Below are 26,186 nucleotides of genomic sequence, written 5' to 3' on the forward strand. Positions count from 1 at the left end.
AGACAAGCATGGGAGGAGTTACATCCAGCCAGGAATGATTAGAGGACACCAAATCCCTGTGAGTAAGCATTCACTGGAAGCTTCCTGGAGGCCTCTAATATCTCACTGGAACTTAGTAAATAAAACAGTTTGGCTGCACGTAACCAACAGCCTCTCCTTGCCCTCACTTCTTTAAACTAGTGGCTTCCACAGGGAATTTTAAAACTCCAGAGAAATTTGTATCTCCTGGTAAATAAGAAATGTATCAAGGATGATTTTGGAACTTTTCCACACTGAAGCCACACGTGAGTAGGATCCATGAGAAAAAGGAAGATGCAAGAGAAGAAAAAGGTTCTGTCCCTGAATGTGTGTGCCGCTGTCCTGCCAAGGACAGTGACATGGCTGGGTATGTATGGTTCAAAAAAAGCAAAAATGCAAATCTGAATCGCTGCAAGGACTTCTAAAAACTGCTTTATGCCTATTTTTCTGTAATATAGAAATGCCTGAAAGTGTGAATGAAGTAGAATTTCATGAGAGCCAAAGTGTGGGAAAGAAGGAAGACAAAAAGTTGTGGAACTGTAGAGTAATTGAGGTTGGAAGGACCAGGCTGCTCCAGGAGCCCTCTTAAGGATGGAGGTGGCACAACGTTCCTGGGTCATCTGTTCCAACACTGGAATGTCCTAAAGTGGAAACTTCTCTTCTTGCAAGTCATCTTTGCTGTCTCTTGTCTTCCCAGCACGTGAAGAGCCTTGATCACCTCCCTGCCCCTTCTCTGCCAGGGCATGGAAAAGGAGATGTCAGTGGAAATCTCTGTGGTCTGGACTAACCAAGGAGTGTTCCTGGGCTCCCCAAGCCTGAGCAGTGGTGCAGTGAGGCAGCCCCAGCCTAAATTTGTGCATCACATCTCAGAAATGTCCAGCTGTGCATCCCCCAGGTCCCACAGAAGGCAATAGGAGTGAGATGGAATTCAAAATTTAAAGGGAAGTTCAAAGGCAGTTAAATATTTTTTTACTCTCTAAATCAGAACTTTGAAACTTTTCGGCTTTGTTTTAGCTCCAAGTAAGCATAAAGGTACTTGAGTTGGCAGGTATGTGGATTTTTGTGAGCATATATTAAAAGGGGCAGTTCACTGGACTGATTAGCTGACAGGTATGATAAAATAATTTAAGTTTCTACATGCCTTTATTCAGAATGATGTGCTGATGAATGCCTCTATTTCTCAAATGTTTAGCAGGCCCATAAAAGAGAATTTTGCCTTGACTTCAGTGAGTACATTTTAAACTGAAGTCAATTTTGGCTTAGATTTTCTAAATGTTAGAGTCGTTTCATCTTCAGTAAGCATGCTCATCAGCTCCTAAATAAATCTTTCATACTGCAATCAACTGATGGAATTAAAAGAAGAAAAATATTAAAATGCAGAAATCCGATATTAATTCATTTTAATCTATCATACTCAAGGGCAAATGAAGTTGATGGCCCATTTTTTAATTGATATATTGATTAAAATTTTGGAAGAAGTGGTGCTAGAATTCAGCAAAAATGATTGAGGTGGTACAAATGCTTATAAATCTGTCCCACATTGTTCGTGTTCTTTAATTGTAATTGTCTGATAAAACTTCCATCGGTTTCTGTAATTAACCTAATGGTCTAAATGAATTTCCAGATCACTGGTTATTCATTTCAATATAGAAAATGCCATTACAATGAGTTTAATTAATACAAAGTAAGTTCACAGTCCATTGTACCATTAGAATAGAATTATATTGTTTTAACTGTTTAAATTAGGAACATTTTTTCCTCTCATCTTGTTTGTCCCATTTATAGACTCGAGTGTTCATTTTCTATTCACACTTAACAATTAAAATATTTAAAACCCGACGCTCTTCAAGCCTCAAAATACCAGCGTAGATTTTTTTTATTTTTTTTTTTTTGTATTTATCGTTTCAACTATTTTTAAGCAGAATTCAGTCAGTGCCAAGCTCATAATCCCATGATATGCCCTTGGAACATCTTATTTGTCTTGATATTCCTCTCACAGAAGTACATATGACAGATAAGCACTCACCAGAGGATCCTTTTGCTTTGCGTCAGACAGATATTAAAACAATAAACTATGTTGCCCTGGGATTTTGGCTTATGAGCAACCAGGAAGCAACAAGGCAAAGATGAGATGTTTTTGAAAGGCGGGAAGGCAGTTCTTTGGGAAAATTCCCTGGAAACCCTCGGCCCCGTAATATCTTTGACAAGAAATGTTTTAAATGCTAAAAGTTCTTTTAGAGCGAATCGGGAAAAGAGGCTTCATTCCTGCAGAGCAGACATTAGGAATGGTCCTAAATAATACTGCTGATCCAAAGTTATGTGTTATGTGCCAGGAGAGAAGGAAAATCTATGGCACAACCTTGGACTATTAATTACATGATATGGGAATTTTACTTTTTATATATGTTCTCTATAAAAAATTTATCATCATTTAAGTATAACAGACATATGTACTGGTTTTAAAAAGATTTTTTTTTCCCTCTGGGTGTTTTGTTTAATTCATGGGTGGAGGATAGTTCAGGACCATGTTGATAGCTATAGAATAAATAAGGAAAATCATCAATACAAAGTATAAATATCATATCCAATAGTAGGATTTAGTCTCTTTGAGGACTCATTTTGTTACAGAAATAAAAATTAAATCCAACCTGTCTATGCAATATGTCTGTTGAATATCTTTGCTTAGAAGTAGGTTACTTGGCTTAGGAATGTTAGTAAACTCCCTAAAAAATGCTTCATGAAGCTGTTTTCATGTCTCTTGTTTCAGCGAAGACATTCCAGGTTTTAATTTCTCTGGCATTACTAATGGATTGAAGGAAGACCTTGGACATTTCTGTTATGTTCTGGGATATTTTCAATACCGAGAAGATTACACAGGGAAAATAGAAATTTTCCAAAGGTGATTCACAGTGAGCTTCTGAGCCAAATCATTAGTGGAAGCACTGGGTTTAGAAACCTTGATTCAGTTGATTTTTGTCAGGTTTAATCTGTTGCACACATGTAATTACCTGAAAATTATATTGTAATGATGGTAGTTTTCTGATAGTATTATCCTGAGACTCCAAGCAGCTGCAGTGTGGGTGCTCCTGACCTTTGGAGTCCCCTTCTCTGGATTTTGTATGCAAGACATGATTGACCATATTCAGTCCAAATGGTCAAATATCGTTATGACATCAATGATTCATTTGTTCTGGTTTTATCATTACTTTTTTTTCTTAATTTATATGTTGCAATTTTACTGTTATTGGTAAAGGAGAGACTGTTTAGCAGGCTTGCCATTTAGAATTAGAATCTGGGTCAGGAACAGTTTAAAAAACGAGTATTCATGTGGTATAAATAATTTGCCAGTGCTACAGTATTTCTGAATTAAATGTAAAAAGGTTCTGCAAGCTAAATTTTTAATTGGTGTGTTCTCTCTTAGGCTAAATTGGAATGGCAGATCACTTCATCACTAATAAAATATGTATTAGTAGATTGTGTTTACACGTTGGTGGGTTTGTCTGCTTTTTTATTGCTTCGTAGGGAACAGGTCGAGCACCCCTGCAAAGGAGCCTGTGATTGAGCCAACTTAACCTTTTGTAGGACTGTGGTTCATAAATGAGAGTGCAAAAATCCTGCCCAAAGGGAAGTGTCTACCCATTCGAGTAGAGCAATCACACATCCAATTTCCAGGCCACAAAAAAATCTTATTACTGAACATTTAGGAGTCAAACTATCTTTTAATGTGCTTCCTGAATTAATTAATCGCCTTTATTTATGAAGTGAAGAGAACCACCTTGTAGTAACCATGAAAAATGTGCAAAGTGGCCTTCCTGTTTGTATGTTAAATAGAGTGGGTTTAATTGAAAGTTTAAATAAAGAAGATGCCAGTAGTAAGCAGGAAGGGAGTTGCTTTCCATGATTTTTTTCCCCTCATGTATAGAAGTGTCAAAGACTGAAAAATCATCACTTCCAGGGAGAAATGTTGATGTCATCTCTTTTGAACTGTCTTTAGAAGGTTTTGAAACATTATTTTTGCCCATTGTGTTGGACCTTGCTTAGAACAGTTACACTGCTCTGGATGCAGGATAACTCCACTGACTTCCAAGTCAAATAGTTATAAAGATAGTAAAAAACTAACACAATTGAGTAAAACTGTATTCATATTAATTATGTTATATTCTTGATTTAAGTATCAGCCTATTTTTAGCTGTAGTGAACCTCTTTGAGTTCTTTTGGTAGCACCACCTGAAATTCTTGTTACAGCGTTTTTGGTGTTCTGTATCACCATATATTGTCTTTTCTGAAACTATTTTCAAGGTGACTCTCATTTTACCTTCTGTCTGTCTGTATTTTAAATGGGGACTATTAAGTCATCAATAAGATATACTGTAGTTATCCAAAAATGTGTAAATGTGGGTTTCATTTCACTCCCACAAATCTGTTCTTCAGGGCCTTGCTGTTTGCACTCATTCTTCTGTTAATCTGTTTAGTGATGGTGTGTCTGAACTAGCAGGCTTAAAGAGCTTTGTAAACAGACACATCCTGAATTGTGTGTCACTGATTTTTTTTTTTCCCCCCACTTATACACAATCCTACATCTGGGTAGTAGGAGATGACTGGAAAGATGGGCATAACATTTTCAACAGTAAATTGTGAGGGGAGCATCTCTGTCCTTTAGTTCAGGTAATAAAAATGATGTGTGGCCAAGGACAGCTGGGCAACTCAGGGGTCTTAACTTGGTGTTTTTCTGGTGATGGAGATTTGGCACTTGGCCACTGGCATTACTTGAGTCTAATCAATGAGTTAGGACAGTGAGATTTTTTGGGGCTTACTCCTTTCAGTATGCAACTAAATAGTGAGAATTACATTTAGAATTATTTTGCATGAAGATGTACAATGTAATTGCACATCAGACCCTTTGTGCAGAGCCCTAGATCCAGGGTGCTGATGTTTCCTTAGCTCTGCTTTCTAGGTGCTGTGTTACTGATTTTCAGTGCTAGGCACACACAGCTGACTGTAAATCTGAAATCATTCTGTCTGTCAGATATCAAGCTTAGCCTGTAAGTTTTGGTTTCAAATAAAGATGTACTTTATTGTCACTCTTCCTGTACTTTGTGATGGTTGTTGTTGAATCATGGCTCTCAGAACCATGCTGTGTACAGCAAAATTCAACCTGAATTTCACAGCTAGTAAGTACTTTTGAGGAATTAACATTTTTAGTATCTATATGACTTTGCAGGTGCAATTCTTTGTTTTGACAATCTTTTCCATTATGGCTTGGATTAGGTTAACAGCTGGGTCTTTCCTCTATTACTTCCTGCCTAAATTGTTCCCAACACAACAGCTTTCTGACAATCCTTTCTTTACAGTGTAATAATTCTGTTGAATTTTAGAAATCCTTGTGTCATCTAAACAGTCTTTCTTGTCACTATATAATTGACTTGCATAAACATTCAAATCACTAAATTTTGTCATCTCTTTATAGGAGTGCTACCCTTTATCCAGCTTTCCACAACCCTGGCCTTTTCCCTTTTTCTCAGAAATGATGTTTAGCACAGGGGATTTTTCTTTTTCCATTTGCTTGGAACTTGTACATGTCCAACAACCAGGAAGAGGAGACAAGATATTGATCACTTTGATCATCTATATTTGAAGATTGTTCTTTAATTTAAGATCAAATGTGTTTTCTCTGATTCCTACTGTTTCTTTTCCCTTATGGCCTCTGTGCTTTGTTTTTATCTACTGAGCTTTTTCTTGTTTGTTAGTAATTTCTTTTGAGAAAAGTCTTCTGTTCTTTGTACCTCAACTATTTGTGATTTCAGCTATGCAGTACTCTAATTTTGATATTAAGTACACCATAAGTAATTTCACCACCAGTTAGAGCATTTTTTTGATTTGAAGTTGTTAGTTGGTGTAATATTGATTTAGCAAAAAATCTCTCAACCATCTTAGCTGTTCCTTTGTATCCTTCCTCATCCTCCATTTCTTGTTGCTTGTTATTAGAAATCCCTTGATGCCTGAGGGATTCAGGTGGCTGCATATACAGCCCAATAGAAGAAGGGTGAGATATATGGGAATTTGTGATCATCACAGAATCACTAAATGACTGAATTTCAGAGGGGCTGAGGTTGGAAGGAACCTCTGGAGGACTTGTTGTCCATCCCCTGGTGCTTGAGCAGCCTGTCCAAGACCGTGTCCAACCAGCTTTTGAATATCTCCAGGAATGGAGACTCTAGAGCCTCTTTGGGCCCCTGTGCCAGTGCTCGGTCACCCTCATGGGGAAAAAGCTTAGACAAAAAGATAAAACAGTTTCCGTGCTTTGGCATCACAATTTTGCTCAGAAAGTTATAAGTTAATGGCATATAATGGTTTCAATATACATAGAAACCAACAGTGGATCATTTATTGGTACAGGAGAAGAGTTGAAACAAAGGAAGGCAGAGAAAAAGAGTAATTCCATATGTGCTTAAAATAATTACAGAGAAAAGTAAGTGTGAAGTCAGTATATGCAAGTCATTATTGAAATAATGGATCAATTAGATCTGAAAACAACTTTAAGCTAAGGATAACAAAATGGAAAGTTTTGTTTGAATAAATCGTCTTCCTATAATTTAACATAAGAATAAGCACATTAAATAGGTTGCTTTTTGGTGAAATATTTAATGTACCTTTTTCGAGTGCATTTGGTTATGTTGGTGATTTGGTGTGGAAAAAACTAAAAATCTGGTTTTTTACATATATGAGACCGAAATAGTTAAAAAACATTTCTAGAAATATTGGCATGTTTAAAAAGTTTCACCAAATTGATGTGAAATTTGGTGCTAATTTGGATTGGAAGAGAAACTTAATGCAGTAGTGTTGTGTAAAGGGATTCAATTACAGTGTGCAGTGTTTTGTAAGTAACTGTCTTGCATAAAAAAGTTAATTAATCAGGGCTGTGTCGATTTCCTTGTGCCATGTCAATTAGCAGCAAGGTAATTAATCACTAATCGCCCAGCGTGCAGCTAACTGAGGGACAATCCAGGAGCCATTTGTTGTTATTTTTTTTCCAAATTAATGGCACACAGAGCCATGAAGAAACACATCTTGCCTTTCATAATATTTTTATCGACAGTTTTGCATGTTGTAATAGACTGCAGCAACAAGCAGCTGTAGTTCAATGGAATATGAATATTAAAGAAACAAATGAGAGCAGATTTATAGGCCATTGCTTTTCTGTTATGTCAGTTTTGAGATTACACTGAGCAAATGAACAGTGAAAAATTACTCTTCCATGTGGAGAATGGTGATTAGACTTGTACATTAATTAGAGATTTTTGTTTTCCTTTTTAATGCATTTCAAATGAGTGTCCCCTATAAGTAAGGGTTTCTCCAAAATACGGATTTATTCATTCCCAAACAACAGTGTGTAATACTGACATATATTTTGCTCCAGTAGTAAGGAAATAATTGTTCTATAATTTTAAGTATGTTTCAAAAAATAAATAGATAAATAGAAATAAAAACAAGTGACTAGTTGTAACTGGTTTTGATATATATGGCAGGTTTCCTTTGAATTCAGTTAATTCACAACTAGATCCCAGGGAAAATCCTCTCATAAAAGTGACAGGTGAAGAACTGTATGTTCAGCCTGCTAATTTTAAACACTCTGAACTTTCTAAAGGTGGGTTTTTTTACCCTGAAATTTTAACTGTGTGTGTGCGTGTATATAAATATATATATGATTTAAATGCCTTTTTATGTTAAAATCTGTAGTAACACAGCTTACATTTTGCTTGCAGTGTACTTTGGTCTTTGTATTTAAATGCACACATCCTCTTTAACACAGTGTTTATAATTCTTTTAAAGAATCCCACTTAATAATACTTATTACTATTACAGTGAAGGGAAAACACAGCATACATTGGGCTAAACTGCTGATTCTCTTCCTGAAATCTCAGATAACATCATATAGATTATTCTGCTTAGCTTTTCTCAGCATGTTACCCATTATATCTCTTTGGTTTTAATTTATTGTTTTTCCTCGACAGGGGTCCTCCTGAACTCTGGGAATAATGTAAATGTGTCTCCCTGCCTTTGTAGCAGTTAAACTGTGCTGCAGGAAATTAGCTATAAACTGATGCAAACATGATGTAACATTAAAATTCTTCACCATAAAGCATTTGCAGACTCTTGATGGGAGATGACCTGCTAGTTTGTGCAAAGGAGGAGAGATGAGGAGTGATGAGAGGTAGATTTGTTCATCCATTTTGATGGCACACCTTTCTGGGGGCATATGGCACTCTCATACAAATTCCAACCACAGCACAAATGGGAAGAATAATTGCCCATTAAAATGGCTGTATATTTTTATGGCTTTGATACAAAATCTGCCCCCTGTTGTTTTTTGCATCTGCTGCTCTTTCATCTATCCCAGAGCTTTAAAACTTTAATACACAGTGTATAACCCTTAAGTATTTTTTGCCAGGTTATATCCCTCTTTTTGGGAGCTCGAGCTCTGTCATTGTTCCTCTAGTCTTTGTTTTCCCAGGCCTATGGTGAGATGTGGTGCCTAGAAAGTGCACCTCCCTGGCATATTCATTTAATACAAAATTAGTAAAACAAATGCTTCTATTACATCTTCTGGGACAAATTAAGATTTGATTAAATTTCATCTGTGAACACAAAGATTAAGTTTGTCTTCCTCATGCTCATATTTGGTTTTTGTATAAAATTGTTAGTTACCTAAATTTTACTGATATACTAACAAGAATCCTTTTAATTCCAGAGGCTTTTTAATTTGCTTAAATGTTGTGATTTGCTGACCTGATTTCATGTTTGAGATCTAAGCTGAAGTTCAGTGGAGGAGGTGTCCTGACAATGTTTCCAAGTTTACAAAGTTTAGGAAGAGAGAACCCAATATTCATTGTAATAATACATTTTAAAGTTTTATCCTTTCAAGTATAAAAATAGAACAAATGAGTTTAAAGAAGAAATCTCACCAGCATAATGTTCCTTAAAAAAATCATTTAGGCTGTAGAAGAAGATGATTTGTATGCTTTTGGATAATTATATGAAGCAAAGCCAAGCACTTCCACAGCATATTGCTTATACTTATACTTTTTTAATTTGAAAAAGTAAAAGTGCAGTTCAGCTGTAGGAACTGAATTTCTGTGGTTGCTCTTGTAGTCTCATTCATATTTGAATAGCTGAATGAATAATTATAGAACTGAGAAGCTATTAGATGAAATTATAAGTTGTCTCTATGGCTTGATATTTGACCACATGCTGTCCTTAGAAAAGTCTTTTTTTGTTTTAACCTCGTGTTGTCACCTCATATCATCAATGTGTATTTGGAGAAATCTGCCTTTTGTGTGTCACAGATCAGAAGGATTCCAGTCATCAAATTACTTTGATGATTTTAAGCCACTTTTGCTTAGAAGTGGGCTCAGATGCTTCCCTGCTGAGAGTCAAACACGTTTTCAACCCCATTATAATAGCATTTTCACTGACTGAGTTGCAGCACTTTGGCACTCAGGCACTAAGGAAGGTTGACCTACAAACTGTAAGTCATTAAAATCTTTCCCCCTCCTGGCTAGTATATTCATTACTTTTGGGACTGGTTAATAGCATTTAATGCTTCCTGATGGGACAACTCTTTTCATAAAACTGTTTTTATGAAGTCCATTCTTCAGTTGTGTTCTAATGGTGCCACTTCTGCTGGTTATTTTGGGGTGAGGATATTAAAAAGTTGGTAGCAAGATAAATTCTTTGGTTACTACATATTCCTGACCATCTGATTTCTCAGCTGGCCTGAACTAGCACAATGATTTTGCTCTGAGCTGAAATCTAGGGTGACAAAACTTGTTGCTTATTTTACCTCTGATCTTAATCTTTAATGTTACTGCCTGGAAATAAAAGGCATGTTTTCAGATACTCTGATTTTCAGATGGACCCAAATCAGTTTTTTTTGGTGGATATAATTCTGTTGTGCTTAAACTCAACTGTTAGACCTCACTTGATCATAAGACCTTGCAATACTACTCTTAGTCCCGTGTTTCTCTTGTTTAGTTTCCATCCCATCTGATCCTCTTCCTGACAGAACTGCAGATCCCTGCTCTGCCTTCTACTAGTTGCTTCTACAAGCTTTTTTAGTGCTTTGTTTTACTTTAGACATTTTATGTTCCATGACTTTGTTGGAAGGAAACAATGCAATGCAAGCACAGCAAAACAATTAGGTTACTTCAGGCTTTTCATTCTAACACCTCTTTGGGTTGCAGATCCTTTGAAAAAGGTGGAAATCACTGTCCTGTCTTAGCATCTCCCAGGAATGCTGAGCCACTATTCCAGGGTTTGGATTTGATAGGCACTTGGGGGCTAAGTGACTTTTCCTGTTGGCTGTTTCTTGCTTTTTCTCCTCTTTCATAAGATAAAGCCCTCTTTCTCATAAAAATGTAATTTTTATATATATATATATATATATATATACATAATATTATTTTTGGCTCATTCATTGATGGGGCATTCTGCTTTTCCAGTGACATTTCTTTGTAGAAAGCTTTCACTGCCAAAGATTTGAGGTCATTGGCCCTTCCTGTAGTTCTTTCCAAGGTGTGACCATGACGAATACAGAGCTGGATTGAAAGGTAGAATTCAAAGGATAAAAAATGCTCACAGAGCACATTAAGAGCTCACACTTTCACAGAGGTGTATCCTCAGTGTCTCTTGCATTTAAATATGACCATTTAAATGTGTTGTGTGCATCACCTATTGTAAACTACATCAGGAATTCTCACTCACAAACACATTCTCTAAGGGACTGAAGTGAGCAAGGCACCACGTGGTCCAGCCCTCATGTTTTTCTCATGCATTGCTAATTTTCATCTATAAAATTTTATTTATTAGACCCCTGCACTTTTTATTTGATTGGTTGTATAGGGAGAGAGTCCACTTTATCAAAGGAACCACAGCACAGACTTGTAGATCTTTCTGCTGTAATTATGTCTTCAGTCCACTGAAAACTACCTTTTACATTTTCCTATGTATATTGTCTTAATTTTTACACAGGACTGTATACATGGAAAGGAAAAGGACAAAAGTTACATAGTTTCAACAGTAGCTCATAATTCTAGAACTCCTATATTTGTACTGTTCAATATTCAGTGTTATTGAATATGCAAAAGTACTTACAGCATTTAAATCTATAGGATATATATTTGTTTTTTCTCAAAAGAATGCTTTCTATTAGTATTTATTTAACACTTCTTAAATGCTGTTGCTTGCAAAGTTATCAACAGTATATTGAGTTCTGCAAGTTCATCTTGCTGATTTTGACACACATTCTTATTACAGAAAGGAATAAAAATATGGTATTTGCACTTTTTAAGACAGTTCTAATTTATTTGTATTGCTGTAAGGTTGGTTTATGCTGCATCACAGGCAGGTAAATCTTTGCAGAACTTGCTGTATAATCTTTTTGTTAATGAGAAGGACCTTGAAAAGCCCCACAGCAGTAAGGCAATAGTGGAAAGTCACCACAATTACAATATTTGCCTTCACATGTTCAGCCAGCAAGACCTACAGGTTGTGAATTTTTCATTTCCTTTTTCAAATTCAAGGTTTCTTTTAAAATTTATTACCTAAACAGATGAAAGACCAAGGAGGTTTGAAATAATTGTTTTTCAGATTTGAAAACCACAGTGTTTTATACATCATTATTTCCGTTTGCTTGCTCCTTATTAGGGTTTTGATAAGAAATGTTTATTTCTTTTATCTCTTTATTTATAAAATGAAAAAAAAAAAATCAGCATAGTGAAGCACAACTGATGCAACCTGAGTGCCACAGAGCTGGATTTGATTTTTTTTCTGTCTCACTGATTAATTCATTCAAGAAATACCTGTTCTAACATTGAGAAGCAATATATGTACACAGGAGAAATGAAGTAATGAAGTCTGGTTAAAAAAAAGGCAGAGAAAGAAAAGTGTAAAGTTTGGTTGGTTGCTGGGTTGGATTTTTGTTTCTTTTTATAATTAAAAGTTTATTAAGAGAGCAGTTTTACAGACATTTTACAGAAAAAAACCCCAAACCTCTAAGTAATACTGTATTACTGTTCAATTTCTGATTAAAATATTTTAAGTCTCACATGGAATAGTAATTAGTATTTACACTTAGTTCCAATGGCAATATAAAAATGTCTGGGTTAATTTCTTTATTTGCTTAAATTGCTTCTATTTGGTCTGAATATTATCTGGATTCAGACAGATATTTCTAAACTATGCAACTCTTGCCTTTGAAGGAATGAAAGGTACTGTTATGAATGTGGTGCAAACCAAAAAAAAACAGAAAAGAGAGAGAAAACTCTTTCTTTCCATGGTTACACATTTAAGACCCAGTTAATAATCAGCCTTGAACAAAAGCAAAGCTCTGTTCAGTTGCCAAAATCACTGGATAATGTAGATGACTCGAGGTCACCTGAATGTCTGATCTCTCACCCTCACTCAAAACAGGGCTGACTTTGGAAGGCAGATCCAATACTATGATGCAAATGTCTCTGACCTTATAAGTTGGAGCCTGAACTTGGACCTCAGGAGTCTCCTGGCTGAACCAGCCAACATTCTTTTTAATAGTGTGCTCTAAGAAACTGAGAGCCACCTCTGATAACAGCATCCAAATTCCTGGTTTGTCCTGTTTACGTACAAAGATTTTCCGCGTAAAGACGATCTGAAAGACTAATAATTTACTTATTTGGTGACTCCCTCGTCCAGTTACAGGTAATAAGCATAAACATGCTGCTTGTTTCAGAACACTGGACCTGAATGTTGCCCGTTAATCCCTGTTTTTTTTTTCCCCCTGCAGTGCCAGGATTTCCCTACCCTGCTGCGACCGCAGCTGCCGCTTACAGAGGTGCCCACCTACGAGGCCGAGGTCGCACGGTGTACAACACGTTTCGTGCAGCAGCTCCCCCTCCTCCTATTCCAGCCTACGGCGGGTAAGGAGCTCAGTTTTCCACACCTTCCAGCATGGGTTTCACAAGGCTACACGCTTTTATTTTTGTTTTTGTTTTTTTTTTTGGCCATGGCGCATGGGGGTCGTGGCTCACCGCCGACACCAGGCCCGGGCCGCACCTTGCCCAGGGTGTTGAAAAATGACTGTAATTTGTACTGCCATGGTTGGTGGCCTCGAGCATTTCAGATGTCACATGTTGTTATGTAAATGCTCTCAGAAAGGGGGAACGCTTTGGAACCGAGAAATCGTTTCGGCTAAAAGATGTATTTTTGATGATTGCAAACATCTGGTTATTAAGGAGGTTGGATCAAGTTAATTCCTTTTTCTTCACTACTGAAAGTTGTCTCTGGACCTGAAAGCTTAGTGCTGTATTTATTTTATTTATTTTTATTGCAGTTTTCTTAGTTTTTCTAATTGCCATCTTTGCCATGATAGAAATCTGGGATGCTCCTCTCAGGACCATGGTTTTGGAGTATGTTTGCTTAAATAATGCCTTAAGATTTCCCTGTCAGTGACCTGCATTTACTAAAACCAACCAGTAAACTAAGGAACAAAGAGGAATTCATAGTAGTAATTTCTAGAAACTTAGTAATCTTTATTTCAGAAAATGATTGGGGTTTTAAGTATATTTTTGAGGGAAAGAAAGAAGAAATAAACTCTCCTATAGCTCTGCAAATGTTGACACAGAAAGGCTTCGTATGCTGTGTGTGATGTTTAAAAACCCTAAAAACATCGATAAAAGATTTTCAGCTGTTAAGAAATTGGGAAACCTGCAAAATCAGAAAACTTACCGGATCCCAGGCCAGAGTAGCATTTTGTCCTGAAAATTTGAAGTAGATTTGCTGCCACGTCTCTGTAGAGCAGCCAGATCTTCCTGAGAAGGGGTCAGGAAGGGTTGGGACAGGCAGCAAGGAAAGGTGATCTCGATCTCTGCCCACACTCAAATCCCATTCAGGAGCTCGTCTGCTCCCACAGGGAATATCCTCTTGTACAGGAGCTGGCAGCAGAGCCTCCTCTTCTTCTGCTCCATTCCTTAGGCAAGTTTGCTAAATCTCATCAGTCAGCCTTCAGGCTGAGTTTTCAGGGATATTTAAGACAGGCAGTTTCACCATTCCATCAATTCTGGCAGTTATTATGTCAGACAAATCAGATGTTCTGAAAATGAATATACAAATGTTGCCACAAAATCAGTTTATTTTGTAAAAGTGTGCTCTGTTGTTTTATGTAAGTTTTTCGTAAGCAAAATAATTTAATAAGCAAAACAGTATTGCCACTACTGCAGGAAGGCACTGTGGTTTCTGAAGATTGCCTGAGTTACTTTCAGGCAAGGATGGTGTCCCACCAAGGTTATCCTACTGTTGCCCAGACTCTCATTTAGAGTTAATCAAGGTATTGGACATGGCAATGATGGGAGCAAGTTTAGAATGTCCAACATTCAGATTTCAGTCAGAATGTCTCAACTACCAAGTGGATACTGCATATAAAGAAAGTGGATTCTCGGTCTCTAGCTCATTTAAAAATAAATTCTTAAATTTGAACACAGAATGCAATATGTAGTAAGATGGCAACGTGGGTTATTGCCAATGTCATTAATCATGATGTCAATAATCATGATTAACACCTTAGTTTAATGTGAAGTCATAAAGTTATATAAGAAAATACCTACCAGTATTGGATAGTACATTTTTGGTTAGTATTTGCAAAATGAGTAAATACTTTCTGATTAGTAAGTAACTTAAATTTGCCCTAATTTTAGAGGCCACGTGGGTGCTCTCTGTGTATATGTATGTGGGGTAGCTTTTTTTTACAGATTTTTGTGGTTCAGTTAGTACAGTGACTCAGCAGAAAGAGTTACATTTCCAAGTGCCATACATGTATATCCTCATGTAATTGTGCTGCTTGTTTTCAGCATCTTTAGGCAGTAAGTTAGATGTGCAAGTGCTGAGAAGTCCTGTTGTGAGCCAATACAGCAGTTGTGCCCTGCAGTCGGGTTCAGCAGTGTTCCAGCTGAGCTGGTTTCCAAGGGGTCAGCTCAGCACTCTTCCATCCTTCTGCAGGGTGGTTTGGCAGACAGATTGGATGAATCTCATTTCCTTAAAGCTTCAGAGTGAGCCACGTGTTGCATGGTTCAGGAGTCACATCTTCTCACTGCCCTGAGGGCTCCCAGCTGTCTGAGATGGACCCTTGGTAACCCAGGGCCCACCTTCCCAGTCCAAAGTAATTTGACTCTGCCAAAGTTTTCAATTACTAAGCCCTGTCCTAATTCAGGTAGGTTGTAGCTCAGATATTAGTCAGGCTTAATTTTCTCCATCCACCTCTGGGTTATAATAAAGCCCTGCTTTCTGATGCACAACACAAATTGCCCACTTCCCTAATTAATGGATCAGTGCAGGAATAATGCATGTCTCTGTTGCACTGATCCACAGATGGATTAATAAAGCTTCATTGTGACATAATTTCTCTGGCCTAATGTGTTAGATCTTGTGCTATAACTTCACTGATGCAGTTTGGAATTGCTTTGTGATACTTTGTTCTGTGCTCACCCATTATGTAATCCGACCTATTAAAGAAGCAAAAAAGGAATTTTCATCAGCAAAAATCCTTAATCAATGAAAATAAATTATAAGAATGTGGTTTGCAGTCACAATGGGAGTAGGAGTTGAGAAGAATTACAGAGATAATAAAGAGATCACAAGGAATGAATCAACTCAGAGAAGGAAGCAAACAACTTGGAATATCATTTGTTGATAAGAAAAATGGAAAAAGCTTTAAATGCTGTTTTGCAATTAATTTAGTAACAGTTTCTCATTTTTCACCCAAAGAAGGAGCCCAACCTTACAGCCTAGCAAATAGTTTCACACTTAAGTATTTTCAATCATTAGAAAAACCCCACACATTTTCTATAGTGACAGATATAATTTTAATTATAAATTTACATTGAATTCCACCAACATTTAGTTAGAAAAATATTGCTTTTCTTTTCGATAAAGAACTTAATTGTAAAATATAAATCTGAAGTTTGAAATTACCTCTTTTATTTTATTTGATTAACCTTAGGAAGCTTATTACTGAGTAATACCTGATCTGAAATAATCTCCTTCACACTTCCTTGTTTATATTACATTGTTTTGGAACTGAAGCCGAATTATTTTGCTTTGAAGTTGAAAATCAGCTGTAAAGCTGAGAGCATGTGTTCCTTAGACTGACAGTGATCTCTGGTGTTTCTCTGAGCAGCTCTGCCCCCCAGGTCCCTGCTCTCTAACAGGTTCCTTCTACTCAGTCTCCCTGGAATCTGTAGTTGTTCTTCTTCACTGGTGTCCTGTTTGGTACTGCCTGTGACCTTTTCTTAGAAGCTGTTTATTGACCAAGTTAGGAAAGGCAAGGAGTCCCAGGCTGAAAGGAAATCTAGATTTTGTGGTCTTAAGGCAAAAGAAGTTTGTGAGGCTCTGCTGTGCCTCACATTTACTGGGGAATGGAAGACATGGGACTCTTTGCTAGGTCTGAGGAAAATTGTTGAGTATAACCATATTCCAGGCCATTGTTTTCTTATAAATCAGAGAACAGCACACATGCTTTAAAATGTGTCATTTAAAAATGAAATTACTGCTCATGACATGCATAACTTTATCTCAATAATTAATGGATCCTTTACTTACGAGTGAGGCATTTCACTAATTTCTTGAGATAGCATCTTGTTTATCAGCTCATGGAAAATACTTCCATTTCAGCACCTGTGGCATCCTCTCTAATGCCTTGTCACACTAGAATGTGCAGTTTAGTCATAGCTGCGAATGTATAATTCATTTATGTACCATCAAACCTCACTGACACTGAAATGAGGGAGTAAAACTTTGTTTGTGCAAGAATACTGAGTGCTGAAATTTAGAGTGTGGAGGTCTACATTGCAGGGAGAGCTCAGCCTTGACACTGCAGGAGAGGGGAAACAAGGGCTGGTCCTGTTATGTATGACATGAGTGGAGAACAACAGTCAGAGCCTGTCCCTACAGGAGGATGTTGTCTTGGCTAGGAAAGGTACTCCTGGGGCAGATTTTGGATTTTTTTTTTCTCTTTGGCAAACTGTTGAAAGCAGGCTGACTGATTTTAATACCTGTAACTTTTTTTGGCCTCTGTAGCAACTAGAATGTCAGCATTCCTTGAAAATCATTCACCAAACATGAAAACAAGATGAATATGAAACTCCACCTTTAATTTGCTGTCAAGAAAACCCAGAGCCACTGTATGTCTGGTAGTACAGCAGATAGAAGTATTAGTAAAACTTCTGTTCCAGCATGATTTGTTTGAAGTTCTTCACAAGTTTAGTGTGTGATGACTTTGTGTTCTGTGTCCCCTCTGCTCCTTTCAGTTCTGCTGAAGCTAACAGAGCTTTCAGTCCATACCTCCACTTCTGGTGTCTCTCCTGGGAAAACAGGAGATAGGAGACTATTCAGAAATTGTTCCCCTTGCTAAAATAAATGTTTTCAAGTGCTACAGTCTGGCTGATTCAAAATGAAAGAAAAACCAGCTTTATTTTCCAACACTTATTCTGAATTTAAGAAAGAAGGATGATTAGTATACACTACTACATCTCCTGTGGTAGTTATGGTTTTTTTCCAATATATTTCTTTAGGCTCACAGAAACTTCTTCTTACTTTGGACTCTGTATTTTGTGTATTTGTGCAATTGTTAGAACAAAAAATGTTTTTTGCCAGTGCGTAGTGATTTATGTCTGCCAGCTTTGTTCTCTGCAGCAATGCCCTCAGTTAATTTTCCAAAGCAGATAATGTAACTTGTTCATGGCAGAAAATGTTCAAACTGAAAGTACAAAATCCTGGAATTAGAGAACATTCTAAAAAGTTGAAACTGCCTCATACAAGAGCTTCAGTTTTCTGTTTACAACAGTGAAAATGGTGCCATTACAGTGTTGAAAGGTGCTACATTAATTATCAGTGTTTGGTTTAAATAAGAGATGCAGTTGCATCTCTTCTATCATTTGTTTCACGAAGGCTTCATGTGAATGGTTTCATGGAAAAGGTGATTTCCAGAGCAGGAGCTGGATAATGTGTAGGACAGTGAAGGTGACCCTAACAGCAATTAAAAAACCAGAACCTCTGTTTTTTAGTTGTGATGGAGAAGTGATGGTGAACTGCAGACATGATTCCTATTGCAAGGAATGAAATGATGGTTGTAATGCCCATTTGTTGCCCTGAATCCATCACTCCAAGGCCCTGAATGTGCCTTAGGTTGTCCATGTCACCCTGTGCAGGACGTGTGTGTGGCTGAGGGCCACAGATACTCAACTGCCATGAAGTTACTCAGCTAAGGTTTGTGCAGTCCAGAACTGTTGTTTTATGTCATTGATAGATTGTTCAACTCAATCCTTTTGAAAGATGAGGATAGAAAATTATAATGAAGACAGATGTAGTCCTCCCAGGATATTATAAAGGCAGAGTCTAAACTAGTAAAGAGTTTCTCTTAATATAGTTACAAAAAATGATTATAAGACACAGAGACTTAAATAAAGGAGGTAAACCCATGAAAGTCAGATATATAATACCTGGTGAGGAAACAGTTCATATTTATAGAAAAATAATTTCAGGAAATTATTGCCACATATGATGTTATTTAGATGCACATTTTCTTATTAAATCAAGACTTCTCAATTCTCTGAATTTTCCTTAGCACAATAAAATTATAAAAAACAACTGAATAGATGCCCTGAATTTGTTGTTCTTTTTTTAATGCCCCCGGGTAGCACATTAACACATCATCTATTCCTGGCTGAAGTAATTCAGATTTCAGTAATGTGGTTATTTGAAGACCCTGTGTTGGTTTATAAGGAGCATGATTTATCTGTCTGCCAAGACAATTCTTTTTAATGTAAAGTGTAAAAGGAGCTGTGGTAAGAGGGGTCCCCGTGTGATGCCTTCAATCTCTTCCCATGCTTAAGACATATCATCTGTTTTCTGCCTACAGCTTCAGAGAGAGGAAAAGGGGAGATAAGCCAAGCAAATTACCCTTTGGAAATTTATATAGTGAAGTTCTTGGTGTTTTACACTTTGCCCCTTGGGTGAAGGGTGCTGTTAGAAAACACAGTTGACTCCACTGGCAAGATTCAGTCATAGGAGTCAATGAGTGACAAGGACAGTGAATAAAGGAAATATTCTCTGAAAAATCTATGAAAGTGTGAAGAATTACTTTTCTTCAAACTTCAGGAGAAGCAGAAGGGGTTTTATTTAACATCACTATCATAATACAAGACCAAAGGGAGGAAATAAGATAAAACCAGCTGATATTTTTTTGTAGTGCAAGTCCTGTTTGGAGCTGTTATACTCAGTTGCCTGATTCCATCATTTCATCTTAATATTGGCCATGTTAATGATGGAATTACACATATATATCTCATTTTAGAGATAGGTCCATTTTTTCAGCATAGTATTTATCAAGTGATTGTATTTTTAGAGTTCAAAAATAAGCTTCTGTCTGTGCATGACTGAGAGTTATATGTAAAAGGAAGACTGAGGTGGATGAAGGAACCTGTCCAGGGTTATAACCAGCTGCACCTAGTAATGAAAAATTTATCAACCCCTATTCATCTTCCCTGTATATCCACAGATCACCACGAGGAGGAAGAAAAAAAGGTCCCCTTTCTGACACATAGTCTCTCATTATGCATTATTTTCTGAGTAGCAGTGTTTAATAGTAATTGAGAGTAGCATGTTTTAATGTCCTGTGGTAGGTTGACCTTGGCTGGCTGCCAGACCCTCACCCAGCTGTGCCCCCCTTCCCCAGAGAACAGGGAGAGGAACTCAAATGGAAAAGCTCTTGGGTTGAAGGTAAAGGCAGGGACATGGCTCACAAATTAACATCATGGGCAAAACAGACTTGAAAAATGAATATAATTTAGTGCCTTTTGAAGTGCAGTTGGATGGTTAGAAACAGAGACAGAACCTAAACTACCTTCCCCCAATTCCTCCACTGTTTCCCAGCAGGAGTGGACAGGGATGTGAGGAACTGAGGGTTGTGGTTGAGGGATCTTCATCTTCAGCAAACTTAGTATAATTTGTATATCATCTCATAAAAGTCCTTCCATGTTGTTCATGATTGTGTGCTCCTACCTCACAGCCATGTGGAAAGTTTTATTTCTTACTTGCAAACAGGTATAAGAAAACCATGGAATGTTTCAAAATAATCAGAATATCAAACCAAAATGAAGGTGCAATGCAATGTAAACAACAAGCTCCTTGAAAACTGCCAGTGTAGACTGGGTTTTGCCTGTTTTGTTCTGCAGACATAATAAATAGAAAAATACACGAGTAAAGGTCTGACCTCACTGAAACAAATGGCAGACGCTCTGATTTAAGTGGAGCTGAGTTTTCACACATTATTATTCCACAGCAAACTTTTATCATCAGTGTGGTTTTATCCATGTCGCTTGTGTGCATGTATGCATATTTATGATTTTCTCAAGTGATTCTGACTTAGACACATATCAGCTCAGCCCTGTGGGTTTTGGTCATTGACCTCAATAGATCACTTATATTTCTGACATGAAAATTCTTGTTGGAATTGCAAAACAGCTCAGACTAGCAACTTGGTAATAACTATTATTCCTAGATAATAGTATTCCCAAATTGAAAAATACTGTTGCAAAAAAACCCCTATTGTGTGCTCTCATATTTAGCTCTTGAAACAGCTTGGGTTGATTCTGATAGCGGAAATACCCATTTGAAGTTGCAGAACTGCCAAATGAATGTAAAATTGCAGGAATTACATAATGTGTGTAATTGGTAGGCCACTGTTGTGTAGTTCCAGTTTTATTTAGTGTCATCATTTAAACTGTCTTTGTCATACTGTGTCATTTATCCTGAAGGGTTTAGAATCTGAAATTTGCACTACATGCACTGATGATTTATCTTAGCTGAAATACCACAGTCTCTTGGTGAACTGTTAACAGCAATATAATAATACCAACATTTTTTGAGGTAGGAAGTAGTAATGTATCCAACCAAAACTGCAGGGGAGCTCAGAACCATTGGCATGTTCACTTTGATTTTCATTTTGAAATGATCAAGTAAGGAAAGTTAATATTTTTTTTTTTCATAAGAATAACACCACGACATTCTCAACAGACCTGTTGTCACTATGGGAAATGTGCATCAAGCCAACAATGCAGTACCTATGGATTCTCTCACCTCTGTGTGCATTGAGGTATTGAGATTTGACCCAGTGCATAGAATACCAACAGCATAATTATTTCACCCACTCCTCTCAACATAGAAACTTATGCTGTGTTTTGTTTTCCATCTAAGTAATGACAATTACCTCTTTATTTCAGAGGGTCGGTATAATTGCAGGACAAGGAAGTAGCACTTCAAGAGTTAGCTTTTTGTTAATGTATTGAGACTGATTGTAGGATTGGCCCACTGAAAATTTTTATAGGAAAAAAAAAAAAGCAAGAAAAAGCCCCTCAGCCTTATCACAAGTTTTTTCCAATCCTGCCATGCTTTGTCTCCCTTTGACCAAGCATTTGGCACAGTCTATAAGAGGACGTATTTGGTACAGTTTCACTTCTGATAATTACCACCAACCTCCTTAACCAATGTGAAGAGTGCCTTCCTTCCCCCTTCCCTCTGTTCTTGTGACAAGACTAACCTCAGCTGTGCAGGGGTTGGTGGCATTTGCATGTGGAAATGCACTAATATGGATGTTTTTCTTTGTGTGTGCATCCTTGCAGTGTTGTATACCAGGATGGATTTTATGGTGCAGACATTTATGTAAGTATTCATTGATGTGCATGCTGTCCTTGTACATTACCAGAGTCATTCTTTTTACAAGTTTGCTGCCTAGCTTGACTCTGTTTTGTCTATTTACCATCCCTTGCCTGTCAGAAAGAATTGAGAAGAATATCTCTCACATTGGAAGACCTTTCTGTTCATTACATCTATCATTGTTCAGTGGAGCTGAATTAACTCTTCAATCAAATGCTGAACGAATGCAAAAAGATGTGAAAAATGTGTGTGTGTGTGTGTGTGTGTGTGGAGGGGTGTCTCCCTTCATAATTGAAGTTCAAAAAAAAAACCAAAGCAAAGCAGAAACATTCTTTTGCAAATCCCCAAAAGCTCTTTTTTAAAAAAAAATCAAGGCAAGCTGAATATTATTAATACTTGAACTATGAAAATACTTCACGGAGAGATATAAATTTCCCAAATCCAGCCAACACTGGGTATCTGTAGGTGCCGGGGTGATAGTAGAGCTTAATGACATAGTAAGTTTTAAGATATGGCTGTGTATTGTCTGTAATCTGAGTAGACTTCCAGCTGCACTTTGAAAATCCACTTATTTCAGTTTAAAGGAAACGGGTAGAGACTGCTCATGATATAAGTGGATTATTTGTTAGGAAGGATTTATAGCCCCACATCCATCATTATCTACTCACCTAATTGTTCACCAATTTCTTTTAAATGATATTTTTACAAGTTTCATATCAAGTTTTTCAAGTTTCTCACCTTGTTTCTTCTTGCCAAGTTTTTACCTTGAATGTGTACAAAGAGGCTACTTATGCCTGAGTATGCAAGAGGTTGGAGGTGGTTGAGGCTGAATTTCACTCTTCTAAAATAATTAATTCTTATACCTTATGTGTAGACGTAAAATATTTTACTGATACTAATTAATCTTTTACATTTGTTATTATATTAATAATAACAAATTATTTAGATTCATTATTTATATTAATAAAGCAATCTGGCCCTAAGTTACAGGTATCATTTTGTTTCACCAGACAAGTTGCTCTATCCAGCTTGTACTGTCTCTGTTGAGATATGACAAGACAGATGAGTTGAAATTCATGCATATATTAAAAATTAAATAGGTAATGCTAGAAAACATCCCTTGTGCTCATTATCAGCAGTCTTCTAGAACTATTTCCAAGGGACGGGATTTTTTGTTTAATAAGTTTTATATAAAGAAGGACAACAATTTGAATTTATGTACGAAGTAGGTTTGTTTCTTCTGGTGGAGATAGAAAGGTTGGTATTTCTCTGAAAATTCATTTGTGCAGATTAAAAACATTAAATTAGCAAGAGTTAAAATTGTCTCCCTGTGTACTTAGTGATGGTGTCAGTGACATATTGTTTACAACACAAGAATCAGCCGCTGGCCAAAGCCTTGCTCAAGTGGAATGTGCTGCTCTAATCCCACCTAACCACGTTGCTGCTCAGTTTTTGAGCTCTGTGAGATACATGGAACAGTGTGGAACTTCCTGAAGTGTGGGTTCCAATTCTCATGTTCCTTCAAACTGTCAAAAGAATGTGACATCCACTTTGCTCAGCTTACCAACCCAAAAGGGCAGCAGGGCATCTTTCTCTGGATGGCTCAGTGTGGCAGAATAGGTGGGAACTAAATGTTAGTGGAACAGTCTGTAGGTTTGGAACCCACTGCTGCTGAAAGCCAGGAATAGCTCTTTTGGGGACTGACAGTATTATTTTTAGGTGGCCTCACAGCCTCTCACAGACTGTAACATTTTGTTTCCAAATGGAAAGTGATTCCAATGAGGAAGATACCAAAGAAATGACTAATTTCTAGTGTAGCCTCAGTTTTGTTGTCTGCAATAGTTGTGTGCATTAGAAAATAGAATAGCTATGGTGGTTCATTATATGTTATATGTTTGAAAATGCAAAACTATGCTTTGGTTTTCACTCAGTTACAGCCTCATATTTCTGATGGCATATCTCAGTTTGCTTAATGGAACAGAATGTTTACCTTTACAGCATTTGACAGAATTAAAACACTCTTCTGGAGATTTTTTAAATTTTTTATAGTATACAAACATTCTTATTTCATAATGAATTTTTCTTCACATTTTTGCTGTCTTGCATATAAAACATTTGCAGGGGAGGGAGAGAGATAGAAAGAACTGGCATAAATCAAGTGAAACCTTACAATTCACAGAGTATTAGTTCTTAGTGTAGTAGTTTGCAGCAGACTGAGTTATTTATTAAATCCCAGTTGTTTATGGCATAGTTCTACTCAGCTTTTCATTTTAAGTGCAAAGCTGAAGCTTTGTGAAAGGAAAAATGCTCTGTGAATAAAAAAAACATTTAAACAATATAGGGTTTAACAGTAGACTGGGGAGAAAAGAACCTTAAAAATACCCCAGAAAGCAAAACAAAAGGCACACAGTACTGAAAAGCCAGATCAAAAATATGCATTAATGAGTATATCAAAGTGGGTTTCATCCTGCTCTGATTACATTGAGTACCAACAGCAATATTGCATAACTAGCTATCAGCATAGCCTTTGGTGGTTCAACTTAGGGGAAAGGAAGGAAGGAAGACACAAAAAGATACTGGTTGGGTAAAAACTGGATAGTGAACCAAGAACAGCAAATGTCTAGAGTTACTCAATACTAACCAGTAGAACAGAAGAGAATAAGAATATAAAAATAAGTGGAAAGTACAGTCTAAAGTGAAAGATCAACAACCATGATTCTAGATGTAATATAATATATTCTGTATTTCATATAATTCTATATGGAATGTAATAATGCTTCTGAAATAGCTGAGCTATTGAATTCCCTTTTTAAATGTGCCTTTGAGTAGGAAAAATAAAGGAGATTATTAGGAAGTAAGGAAGACCTTTTAAAATTAAGTATTGATTCACTAAGAGAAAAAGTCATTAAAAGAGAATTAAAGTTGCCTGCCAGCAAATATAGAAGTTCTTAGATGAAGATTGGCACCTGTGAAAATAAGAAAATACGCTTCACAAAATCAAGCAAAAATAGTAACAGACTCAGAAATATTCAGTTAGAATAACAGCTCTGCACTTTTGCTCTGCTTTATCTTAAATCTGTTATTTTTCTTTTTTTACCATTGTCATAAAGAATGTTTCCAGAGCATGTCATTCTTCAGTCCACACCTAAAACGTGGGAGGGCTCAGAAACACGAGAACCTTCCAAGCCTTGTCCCCCCCAGCTGCAGAAGCCCCTGGGTGGTGATCTGGTTTAACCGTGTCCCTTGGTCGGGCTCACTGTTCACTGCAAGATTTTCCAGCCTGCTCTCAGGGCTCCTGACCTGTGATACTGCAGCTGGCAAAAGTCCACGACAAAATACTCACACAGAGGTTTAAGATATTTTTTTTCTTTTCTGTGTGAGCTGCTGAGCAAGAATGAGGCAGATCAGGGGTATGGGACAAGACTACCAATAGCTGCTGCCACCCCCACCTTTACCTCAAAACTAGGATGGTGTTGAGGGTGGAGCACTCGCTTGATTCCCAAGGGAAAAGCAGATATAATTACCTGAGCAACATTCCCTTGACCTCAGGTAGAAGTCCATCAGGTTCCCTGGAAGGCCCTGTTCTGATGTGAAAAGCAAGGATCTGCAGACAGCACTGAAATTTTTCTTTCAAGTACCAAAGATTTGTTGAGTTTTGCAAATGGAACTCACAGAACCAGAACGAGAAGTGGAGAAATGACTTTTCCAAGGGCAAAAGAGTCTCCCGGGAGCAGTGAGTTGTTCCTTCCAGTTCTCTACGTGCTGGAACACTCCTTGATACCTTTTAAAAAGTTTGGCTATCTAGTGATGAAATATCTTTTCATCTCTCATCTTTATTTGTGATATAAACAGTACAAATGCCAGACCAGTGCTGGTGATTGTATTTGGTTGGAATTAATGCAGGTGGTGTCTGCTTGGATACATTACCAAGAGCTTCTCTGAGGCAGCAAATACCTCTGGGAACATGATATAGAAATACCACAAAGGTTTGCCACAGCCCTGCTCCAAAATTTGAGCCAGCACAAAGAGCTGGTGGATTGTTTCTCTTTAATTCTTCCAAAGTTTTACTCCATGAGCAGAACAAATTTTTTTTTTTAAACCTTAACACCATATGAGTGGAAGAAAAGGAAAGGGCAACTTCTGTATTCTGCAGTGCTGGGTATAATTCATGTAGTTTTTAATATCATTCCTCTGTTTGTTGCTAATAAGGCAGGCATAATTCTCAATACTAGAGAAGGTTTGGAACCTTGATTAATTTATGTTCACAAAATGCTTTGAGATCCTTGAGTGAAAGGAAGTATTGGAAATAAAAACTGAGGAAAATTAAATCTCAAAATTCATATAAAATTTTTAAAATGTTCGTAACAGGAAAAAACAACCAAAAATATCAATCATTTAGAGTCAGTTTGAACATATACAATCAACATGCAGTA

At 37.1% G+C, this 26,186-nt stretch overlaps 1 protein-coding gene across 35 annotated transcripts in view; it reads left to right on the forward strand.

Annotated features, from left to right (window-relative positions):
* Positions 1-26,186, forward strand: part of RBFOX1 (RNA binding protein, fox-1 homolog 1) — a 1,165,955-nt gene that overhangs the window by 1,095,621 nt on the left and 44,148 nt on the right. For 31 of the 35 annotated variants that reach the window (XM_017808958.1, XM_017808952.1, XM_017808955.1 and 28 more), the window contains 2 exons: positions 12,836-12,968; positions 21,720-21,759. In XM_017808958.1, the coding sequence (XP_017664447.1) occupies positions 12,836-12,968; positions 21,720-21,759 (173 nt within the window). The remainder of the gene's footprint in view (positions 1-12,835; positions 12,969-21,719; positions 21,760-26,186) is intronic. The other 4 variants (XM_017808961.1, XM_017808962.1, XM_017808960.1 and 1 more) reach the window with 1 other exon arrangement.

This window comes from Lepidothrix coronata, unplaced genomic scaffold (assembly GCF_001604755.1).
Source record: "Lepidothrix coronata isolate B3197 unplaced genomic scaffold, Lepidothrix_coronata-1.0 Scaffold24, whole genome shotgun sequence".
NCBI classification, from domain to species: Eukaryota; Metazoa; Chordata; class Aves; order Passeriformes; family Pipridae; genus Lepidothrix; species Lepidothrix coronata.